The sequence below is a fragment of the Heterocephalus glaber genome, unplaced genomic scaffold (assembly GCF_053883595.1).
Source record: "Heterocephalus glaber isolate CG9 unplaced genomic scaffold, H.glaber_assembly_v1.0 deba00000594, whole genome shotgun sequence".
NCBI lineage: Eukaryota > Metazoa > Chordata > Mammalia > Rodentia > Bathyergidae > Heterocephalus > Heterocephalus glaber.
This window is the reverse complement of record NW_028258151.1, coordinates 36414-48254: the sequence shown is the minus strand read 5'-3', so window position 1 is coordinate 48254 and position 11841 is coordinate 36414. Positions and strand designations below refer to the sequence as shown.

Genomic DNA, 11841 nt, shown 5'->3' with positions numbered 1-11841 from the left:
TTTGCTTGCATTGAAACATAAACAAATACAGTTTTATTACATTCATACAGAATACTTTGCGACCTTATTCTCAAGTTGCACACAACTGACCTTCTTTCTTATAAAAAATACAGATATGGCCCTAAATTATAGGAAATCAATTATGGAACATTTTGAAAAGGAGATTCCTGTTGCTTTTCTTGCACATGGATCAATTTGGACCTCTAATACTTCTTTGCATTTCCTAATTTATATTTATAACATGGCTTTAATTTTTCTTAACTTGAAGGAAAATATACAATCATTTTACAGATTAATAAATACTTTCTTCAGGAGAGCTACACAGGAAATAAAAACCATACATTTAACAGATTTTTTTTCAGAGATACAGAAAAATAAACTTTTTCTTTGCAAGGAAGAAATATAAACTACGATCCACCACATGCTGTAGCAGGAAGGTCAACTCTTGTCTGTCCAGCAAGAACTTGAGATGTTTAAGTAAAATTCACTCGACTCACCTGTTTGGCTAAGCTGAGATGTGCTTCTACTTCTTCGAGACACGTGGCCACACTTTGGCACTCAGGCTGGATCTCCGTTCTTTCCACCTGCTCCAACGGTACCCTCAGCAGTGTCAGACTGGCTGCCGTCATTTGTGCTCCAGCGTGTATACTCTCCACTCATGCTGCTGCTCTTCATGATGGCTCTTCTCATGAACTTACCCATCCGTCTGCCTTGCATTTTAGGGGTAAATGAACTATATTTACAAAGTAAAACTTATATGCAAACCATAAATCACAGGTCAGCACAACTGAAACACTAAATCTAATTTATTTTTGAAATAATCCAGCACATTTTTGAAGAGGAAAAGCCAGACAAAAAGTAGTCATACAGCTACAAGTACTTAAAGATCACATCACCACTCCCATAGTTATTTACAAGGAATGTCTTTTAAAACTGACATTTCAACAGAGTATTCTCTAGATTTATAAAAATATAGTAAAAAAGCACAACCAATGCTATTCATATGTGGTAAATGTTACCCAAAGGCCTTCTTAATGTTTTGTTTGCTCAAAATATTTGCAAAAACTAACTTACATGACCTTTTACACATACAAATATAGAACCTTTTAACAGTGATGATGACAATATGTAAGTCAGAATATATCTTAGTATTACAGAAAGTACTGGGGTTTGTGGGCACATGTATGATGAATGCTCCAGTCATCAGGGAAAGTAGTAACAGGTAAGTTCAAAAAGACAGGAGGGCAAGATTGGGAGCTTTTAATAGCCACGGAAAAGAGATAAGACTAATTTTTATAATTTTTCATGGATTACGAATTGAAAAGTGGCACTTTCATTTGATAGGAATGATTTAGAAGTTTTAGTTCTTAGTTGAATTTCTTCAAGTGGTCTACCTCAAAATCCCAATAAGATTTTTGTTTTATTCTAATAAGCTTCTTATCAACCCAACATTTTGAGTCATTTACTTATCTGATTATTTTGTTATACACTTTATATAGGCCCCTTTTCAAAACATTAATGAGAATATCACATATGATCAGCCCAAAACTGATTTTTGTGGGGTTTATATTCCCAACTTTAATAAACTTTCCTTTTTGAAAAATGTTGTAATTTCTTCTGTGTCCTCAGTAATTTATTTCAATGCATTATCTAAATCTCCTGATCATTATCATTCTCTACATCTCCTTATCCATCCTCCTTAGGTCTAATCATACTGCCTGCTTTTTATAGTAATTTGCCTGCAGAAATCTGATGCAGGATATCCAGAGATGTCAAGATTTGGTCAGTTTTACAGTTCCAATGCATCCAAAATCAAACACTTGCAACTTAGAAATCAGTGCTCTTTTATCTTTCATCAATCTTTTTCAGCACAGATCCCACAATGATTATCAAAAACCTCTTTCTGATTGCTCTTCCCTTTTATAGTAATGTGTGCACTAATTAACATGTACCTTCATTCTCCTTGTTACTTCCATTAAACTGGAATTCTATTATAGATCTGAATTTGCATTTAAAAGTTATTTCACAAAAAAACACATTATTGGGAAATATGAATCAATGTTCCTTAGGTTATGAAGTTTAAAAGTATCAGAAATGTGTTTTATCATCTTTATATAATGAAAATATATTTACAATGAGCTGAAAAGATTTAAATGTTTTCCATGGTTATTTACATGCAGCAATGCAAGGTGAATAAATTTTGAGACATGATTCCCCCAGATGAAATATTTGTTTATATGCTTAAAGTCATTTTCACTTATGAAGTGTCTAGTTTCCTAGATAATTATTTAGAATACTATTATGGTTTTTGTTTTGTTTTGTTTTGTTGTTGTCTTTTGGTACCAGAGATCGAACTCGGGTCTTTGTGCTTGCGAGGCAGGGGCCGGAACCACTGAGCTAAATCCCTGGCCCATTACTATTATGTTTAATGAGAAGCTCTTAAGGTATTTTCAAATCTCCTGTCTATCTAGGAGTCTCATCAGCCAGATTAACCTAGTTAATCCAAGGTCATGATTTTAGCACAAATATACATTCTACTTGTCCTTTTCTTACTTAGCCTTTTGACTCCCAGTCCTTTATTTTCTATTTTGTAAGTAATATTAACATTATGATATTACATATCAGCACGAACCTGATGCATTACTAAATTTGTTACAGCATCTTTATCACTGCTGAATGACTTGACTTGTAAGTAGAAAATGAATAAAGTGATCTGTTTGAAAACAGCCTATGATAAAACCCACCTTTAAAATTCAAAGAACCCTATCTTTCTTCTTTGATCCTCCCTCTTCCCCAAACTATTAACTTTTTGCTTAAAAATTTCCTTCATACCTCTAAAGCTATATTCATATCTAATCTATATATCTATATATATCCCTTAAGGAAATATATATATATCCTGTCTTCATATATATATATATATATATATATATATATATATATATATATACACACACACACACAGATATAGATATACCCTGTCTTCTTCCCTTCTGAATTAATGAGTCAGGTTTTTCTGCACAACTTACTAAAGCTGCTTTTTATTCAAAGCAACCAATTCAGTAGAGAGGAAAACCCAACAGGTAGTGGCTTTATTGACCTAGAACATATTACCCAGGTTGGAATTTATCTTCAAAACTTCAGGATTCTTTTTTTCCCCCCAATAACCATGTGTGCATATGTGTGAATAATTATATGAGTGCCTTATCTATCTATCTATCTATCTATCCTTTTTCAATCATCCTTAGAATTAGGTTGTCATTTTGCTGGCTTTCTCTTTAATGAGTCAATTAAAACTGCAGTGTTTGCCATATATTTGTTCCTGATAATCACAAACATTATATTTGACAGTATTTAATAGTCCTGCTAAAGATGCCCAAATGAACTTGAGCTAACTAAGCTGTGTTGTGCAAGAAGGGCACTTTGGGACTCTCCAGCCCAGAGATGCTTTTTCTTGGCTTCTAGATTTAATACTTATGTTTCTTTTTTTCTAACTCTGGTGTTCAATGTGTTTTGTTTCTGTTTGCTTCTAGTTCTGGTTCTTGGAAAGTCTGGCTCCGATTTTGCTCCACTTGTGACTAATAACATATTCTTAACTAGTGGCAGCAACAACAGGGAATCTATCTACAGATGAATGTCTGTTGGATGGCAGACATCAAGGATATGTTAAAAATTGGCTAGCAGATGACAGGAAATCTGGTTTGTTAGGCTTGTTGTATGTCTGTTTGCATACTACTCAAAGCTCACATCACTCAAGAAAATACTTTGGGCACAATGGAAAATGAAAAGAACAATCCCACAAAGTTTAGGGTTAGGTTTATTAATTTTGATCCTATGGCTGAGTGATAAAACTGAAGCTTTAGTTCTCCTCACTAGTGATAATTTTCAACTGGTGATTAAAAAATTTGTTGCTTTGTGTGTACTCTAGAGATGCTATCAGATTTCAAATTACCTTACATTTAACAGAACTCCTGTTCTGATTGATCTGCACTGACAAACAAGTACCTTGATGATTCTAACCTAAGGGACTAAAGAATTTCCAGTGAATAAACTGATTTTTTTCTAAATTTTTAAATGTATAAGCTTTTATGAAAAATCTATTCTTAAGAAGTTTCTAATATGGATGAATTTTTGTATAAAGATCTAAATCTACAGAGTGGAGATATCAAAGTAATCTGATAATTTTGGCTGAACAGCTTCATGAAAACTGCAGTACGATTTTCCTTCACATGCACTATAACATCTATAATAATAATAAAAAAGAAACGAAGTAGTAACAAATGCTGATGAAGATTTGGAGAGATTAGAACCCTCAACATTTCTGGTGGAAATATGAAATGATACCCAGTGCTTTGGAAAATAGTTTGGCAGTTTAATTAAATGGAAATACAGTAAAACATAAAATTATCATAAAATTATGATCCAAGAATTTCATTCAAAAGTTAAAGACAAAGTTGGCATGGGACTCAACAATTTCATAGCTAAATATATATTCAAGAAATTTGAAAATATATATACACACAAATACACATATGAATGTTCATATCAGCATTATTCTTAACAGTCAAAAAGTAGGAACAACCCAAATGACCAATCAATTGATGAATGTAAAAGTAAAATACGGTATACCCACAAAACGGAATATTACTAACTATAAAATGAAAGAAGTATTGATTGATGCCACAATATGTATGAAACTGAAAGGATACTACATGAAAGAACCCAGAAATGAAAGTCCACCTATGGTCCAATTCCATCTCAATGAAATAACTAAAAGTGAAATTCCTAAAGACTGAATATAAGCCAGTGCCTGGAGCTAGAAGAGAGGGAATTGGGACGTCTGCCAATAGGCACAGGTCTTGGGGTATGATTAGGAAAGTTATAGAATTAGATGGCTTCTCAACACTGTGACTGCACTAAAAAAACACTGAACTGTAAACTTTAACAGTGCATTTTATTGCATGTGAATTACATCTCAATTTTCAAAAGTTTTATGTCTTTTCCTACATTTTATTAAGGTGGCATATTATACAGTATAAGCACATCATTTTGTTTTATTTGTTAAGAGTAAGGATAGTTTTCTCATGGGCAGACTATTTAATCTGAAATCCCTTCCTAATGTCTATATTGGTTTTATTAAATAGATAAGCTAAAACTTGTCCCAATAAATTACGGAAAATAATATAACTACTTTGAACTATAATTTTGAAAAAACTCTCTGATATCAACAGTACTTAAATTGGTTAGTGTGTACTTTATATGTAGAATAAACACACAGCCTGCATATGGTCTAGTATTTCTTCTATGGCTTACATGATATTAGAACGATAGATAGAGAAGAGGGTCTACCCTGAACTTAGCAGAATTTTAGAGACCTCATACTGATCATACTGATGAGTACAGGAAATGAAGCTGGTGGTAATAATGTTTAGCCCACAATGTAAATTATATATGTGATTTGGTATGATATTATTAGCCATAGAACAGCAAAGTTAATTGAAAATCTATACACAATCAAATTGAAGATGCCATCATTATTAAGATGCATGATTATTCTACATAATTGTTAAAAAGAAAAAATACTGCTAATTAAACTTTGACTTGCCATCAATGGTAAAATATATACTGATTTCAGAGATGTTAAAATATAAACAAGTATTGGGCATTTTATAATCAATTCTGTTATGGAAATAAATTGAGAAGTAGATGTAAAAGAAAAATTTTTAAAGATGGATAAAAAGAAAATTGAAACATCCTAAGCTCATTTTCCCTAACATAAACTAAAAAGACTTTTTATATTACCTAGAGATATGTAAGTGATGGATAATATAAGACAATCAAATCTGTATTGTAGTTGCCACATTTTGTGCCATTAACCAGTATGAGGTGGCTGGCACAAAATCTGGGAACAGAATTAAAAGGTACAGGCCTTTAAAAAGGTACAGGGTGCTTTCAGCAAAGACATGAGGGAAGTCTTCAGTGCTTTGGTCTTATACACATTTTGTTAGTTTGTTTCTAGGTCTCAAATTTACAGGTTGTTCATATTTCTGATTATATAATATGATTGCATTTCATAAACTTTATTTCCTAAGGTTTATTGCTGGTACATAAAACTATGTTCCTTTTAATAATAACCTTGCAGTCAATGACTTTGCTAAACTCATTTATTAGTCATGATAGCTGTTCTTTAGATTGTTTGGGGTTTTTTATATATTAATAATCACATAAATTGTTAAAATGACATTTTTAACTCATTTCTAATCCTTACAGCTTGTGTTTATTCATTTCTTCTTGCTTTACTGGAATAGTGCAGGCTCAGTATTGGCTAGGACCTTCTGAATACTGCTGAAGAGAAATTCTGTGAGTGGTCTCTATGCTCCAGCAGTAGCCATTTTCTTTTACATGAAGAACTTTCTTGGCATTTTTTGTAGTGTAGGTCTGCTGTGGGTGTATCCTTTCAGAGAGATCCATCCATCCATCCATTCGTTGTCTGAAATATGTTTTTGTTGGGTAATCATGATGCAAACAAATTTTGATTGGAACTTTTTTCTTTTTTGCTTCCAGCATTCTATTAATCATTGAACTAATTTTTCAGTTTCATAATATCTCATAAAGTTTCGGCTGAGTCTTATCCTTACTGTGCTGAGGATAATATATATCTCTTTTTCATCCCTGAGTATCTATTAAGAAAATTTTTTCTTTTGCTTTTGGTACTTTCATTATGATGTCACTAGATTATTTTCACCTTCACATATTATAGGGTTTTTTAGTTTTTGATATTGTAATCTTATGGCTTTTATCAGTTTTTACAAACTCCCAGCCAGTATCTCAGTACTCAGGCATTGCTTCTGTGACATTTCCTCTGCTTGGACCCTTTCACCATGTTCCACATCTTTTTCTGTGTCCTCCAACTTCTCTCTCTTTTTCCTCTATCCATTGGTTCACGTACTTTCTACAGATCAGCTACATAATCCTCTGGTTTGTTGCTTCAAATTTGCCATTAAACTTACTATTAAATTGTGGCTATATTCTTTCGTTTTAGAATTATCATTTACTTCTTCAATGGAATCCAGGCCTGCTGAACACATCCACCCTGTTGGTTTCTTGAACATATTAATCGTGGAGTCGATACTTGATAACTCTTTTGTTACTTTTTAGTCAGTAGCTTTCCTTCTTTTTCAAGTACAATACAAAATCCTTGTTTGTCAAACCTTGTATGTAACACCTGCATACGGTCTGGATGATATTTTCCTCAAAAAGGATAATTCTGGGGAGTTGACAGATGGATTTCTTCTTCCCTCTGTGCAGAGTTCAGTTTAAAACTCTAGAAAAATGTCAGTGTTAATTCCCACAGTTTGACCCTTTTGAGATTTGTACAGGAAACCAAAGGCTTTTATCAGTTCCCTCCAACAATGCAGAACTTGGAGTCTAATCTACGTCTTCCTAGCACCCAGCAGGTGCCAGTATCTGTGCATCCCTCTTAGCCTCCTAGCTGTGGCATGTTTGATTTCTTGGAATTTTTCCTGTGGATGAATAATTCATTTGTTTAGTGGAATCTGTAGCAAATTTTGAAACTTCACTCACAATTCCTCTCTGTGAGATGCTAGATGTGAGACGTGCATATTTTCAGCTTAGTAGGACCACTGCCTTCTGCTGCAGCTGTTTCCCTTGATACCAAAATGGAAAGTATCTTCAGAGGAAACTGGGATAAATTTGGCACTTACTTTGTATTTTTCATTCTTTTTAACACTGAAGCTCTTCAAATTTCTGCCTGTTTTGTTACTCTCAAATGCCTTCAAACAGCTTTTCTTTATTTGTTTGTTTACTGTTCTTGTTTGGCTTTTGCAGTTTTATATTTGGAAATGTCAATCTGATGCAAACTATACTGTCATGTCCAGAACTATGAAATATTTTCCTTTGAAAAGGTGTAAAATTATCAGACCAGCTATGTTGCCAACTACCTGAGTATGGAGAGCAATGAAGACAGAAGACACACGCTGTAACTGTGCCTTAGCAATTCGTCTCCTTGTAAACTATGCTGAACAGCTCTTGCTGCACTGATAACACTACATACAGTCCGCTGAGTGTCTTGCTTTGGCCACACAAGCACAGGCTTGCTTGTGTGTTTCTTCTGGAGTCCGTGTCAGCTGATACTCTGAGATGTGACATACCAATTTACAGAGAGTTCCAGGGCTAAAACTTTCCTGCATCTCACAGATTCCTGCTAGGCATTTCTGATTGGCTCTGCAAGGCTGTGGCATTTTAGAGAACTCTACAGTCCACCCAGTATTTGTTTAAAGTCAGCACCTATTTACTCATAGAATTTTCATTCATTTTGGTCTAGGCTTTATTAAACTTGAAAGTTATTTTTCTATATTTTATAATTTAGGGATGTGGTTATCTCCAGCTTCATATTAGATGAAGTTTTTAGTATTTTCTTATAAAAATAGAAAAATGTCGGTTATTTATAATCTTTTTTTTTGGTTATTTATAATCTTAATTCTGTGGTCATGAAGTCTTTTTATGAGGTAAAATCAGTAGGACTTGATGACTCACTGGAACTTATATTCCCAGTGGGAGTGATATTACTCTCAAAAGATGACTGGTGTATCTTGATGGGGGAAGAAGAGGGAAAAAACTTAGAAAATGTAAGATTAGTGGTCTTCCAAAGGTTATAGAAGTAGATACAGTGAATTGATGGCATTAAAATTTCATGTGGGAACTGTAATTAGGAAAAGAACATCTACAGTTTCCTTAGGGGGCTGATAATTTTTTTCAAAGATTGCAAAACACTGAATTAAAAGAGGACAGAGAATAATTAAAGATTAAGGTGGATTCCAGTTTTTTGATATAGAAACTCGGTACAGAAAAATATAATCATTTTGTTCAAATACTAAACAAGCTAATATTGTTTTATATTTGTTGTAAGAAATTCTATTTTAGAGATATCTGTTTGTAGTCTTAAAAAGTATAAGGAGCTATTCAAAAATAAATATTCCCAAGTATTTCCAATCTATTATAAATGAAGGGACAGAGAGAGAGAGAGAGAGAGAGAGAGAGAGGGAGAGAGGGAGAGAGGGAAAGCTGTTGTATAGTACCTGGTAAAAACCAATCTATGAGAACATAATCTCATATCATAAATGGGCCATAAAATTGTATCAATGAATTATAAATAAACAACATTAAAGATGATATACAAATGCTTTTGTGTGTGTGTGTGTGTGTGTGTGTGCATGTGTGTTTTACTTTATAAAGGAACAAACAAGACAGCTAATTACTTCAGGGAATTCAGTTAACTAAGAAAATTTTTCCACTAACTATAGGAAATTCACACATATGTCCTCTTGAAGACTATTTTTTATCAACCATCCTTTGTGTATAATATTTACTTACTTAACAAATATTAATTTATTCATACTTGTTTACCATGCTTGTGCTTAAAGATAGCAAGAGGAGCAAAGCATTCATGTTCAAATGTGTAAAGAAACATAGGTCTCAATGATAATTTTATCAATGAACAAAAAACAATAAAAGTGATAATTCTTTAAATATTTTATCATAGTCTGCAAATTTAACAGATGCCAAGAGTAAAATAAAGGTTAAGTGTAAGAGCTAAAGTAATGAACTTAGAAATAAAATATATTCCTCTAAATAACCTATATCCTTCTATGTACAGTTAAAATTCTAAAATGCAGTAACAAGTATTTCATCTACCTCAAACAGTAAATATGTAACAGAATATGCAGCATAAAAACAGAACAACTAAGATCAGTATGCTAGTTTTTTCACTGAAATTGTAGTGACTCTCTTAGTGTAGTATACTGAAGACCAACTATATATTTTGCAATCCTTCAGCCAAAGTATGCTACTATCTGAAATCAAAATAGTTAATAATTTCAGAATTAGAACTAGATCTCATATTTTACTTTTTCCCTCCTGGAAATTAAAGCAATAGAATTTGTTGTGCCACAGTTTGGTTTGAAAGATGTGTTTGTTAAGCAGTAGTATCCCACTGTCTAAAACTAAGCCATTTCACGGAACTTTGACACATAAAGCAAATAGTATGTTTGCTTTAGTTGAAGTTGTTGGAATCCTGCCATCTGGATATCTAAGTGCTATTCTTGTTTTGTAGATTTTTTCATTAAGTTTGTTGGTACGTTTTAGGTATACAATACAGTTACATTCATCATCGGGATCTTGTACTTTTACACGATGTATCTTGGTTCTTATTTTTTCCCCATTGTAGGTTTTTAATAATGCCATAGATATTATTTTTTCATCTGGCTCTAAGGCAAGCCTTGGAGATGATAAAGTTCATTTTAACATCTACACTCCATGAGAAAAAACTCTAAAATCCTCCACGACAATAAAACTGAATCCCTTTAAGAGTGAGAACCAACATTTAAACGCATCCAGCTCACCATAAGTCAGATTTAAGTGGAAAAGTTAAATATTAGTAATCAAAATCCAAATTCTGAAAGGTGTGCCATAGTTCAGGGTAGTCATCTGGTTAATAAAGCATCTAAGGATGAGTTCTAAGGCTTAAAATAACTCATACTTTCTATTATATTTGCAATAACTAACTTATATAGCATAATGCTATACTTCCAAAATTCTGAAGTATATTTTTTTTCACTTTTTTCTCACACATACCTGTGAGGTATGAGTGGCAGGTATTAATTCTCAGTTTTCAAGTGAGTATATGCCCAGTAGTACTACCATGTATGCATTCAGATCTGATTACAACAGTAGAGCTAGGGGTCATGCCTGTGGTGTCTTGCACCAGATACTCAGTATCAGCTATGGACTTAGTTATGCACATAGCAGGCATGCAATAAATGACTTAGGAATGAATGGGCATATGTATGACTAAACAGAAAAAGTAAGTCGAGGTCTACAGAAATTGTACACTTGCTAATGTTCTCAATATTGGTTAGCAACTGGACTGGGGGTTTAGCTCAGTGGCACCGTGCCTGCCTTGCAAGCACAATGTCCTGAGTTTAATCCCTGGTACCCAAAACAACAACAACAACAACAACCAATCTATCTATCTATCTATCTATCTATCTATCTATCTATCTATCTATCTATATTGTTAGCAACAGAACCACCCTACAGTGGGCTGAACCAAAGATGAGCATCTAAGTCAAAAGCCCTGTGCAGGGGAAGGGTGGTGGCCTGCATGGAGTCCTGTCCTGGGAATTCTGGTTGCAAGATGCTTTTTATTCAGTTGTCACCAACAACTCCCTTCATCCCTGGCCTCCGCATCCTGCCCTCTTCAATGCCAACATCCTTAAGAGTCCCAGAATCTCCTCCTTAGTTTGAGCTCTATTTTTACCCTACACATGAGCTCTCCGTCCCAGCTTCCATTGCTCCTAATGACTCAAACTGTCTGGATTTTATTGGAGTTTCCCCGTCCTCAGCTCTCTTCACACCCTCTTGCTTTCTTCCTGATTGCCATTTTCTCAAGCACTATAGATCTCACTTCTAGTGCAAGATGTAAACTCTCCACCCTGCCCTGCCATTTGCTCTCTTACTTTAAGATAAAGCCTTGAGCGCCATGATTCTTCTTATTTTTTCACTTTTTTTCTTATTTATTCATTTCCTTTTAAAAAATCCTTTTTAAGGGCTGGGGATTTAGTTCAGTGGTTCTGCTGCCTGCCTTACAAGTGCAAGGTCCTGAGTTCAAACCCCGGTACCAAAAAAAAAAAAATCCTTTTTAAGCAATTGTTAAAAATCAGGAAAATAATAAAACCTTGAATGAACATACACTTTTGACAATGTGAAAGATGATATATTGTGAAAAATTCTTTCATTCTCAAATGCCTAAAAACTGATGGG

General features: G+C 33.7%; 1 protein-coding gene across 1 annotated transcript in view; it reads right to left on the bottom strand.

The window, feature by feature from the left end:
* Positions 1 to 558: 558 nt before the first annotated feature.
* LOC147829466 (regulating synaptic membrane exocytosis protein 1-like) overlaps positions 559 to 11841 on the bottom strand; it is a gene marked incomplete at its 5' end in the record, with an annotated part of 41812 nt that continues 30529 nt past the window's right edge. Inside the window, one exon of the mRNA XM_087205127.1 lies at positions 559 to 733. Within this exon, the coding sequence (XP_087061253.1) occupies positions 559 to 733 (175 nt within the window). The remainder of the gene's footprint in view (positions 734 to 11841) is intronic.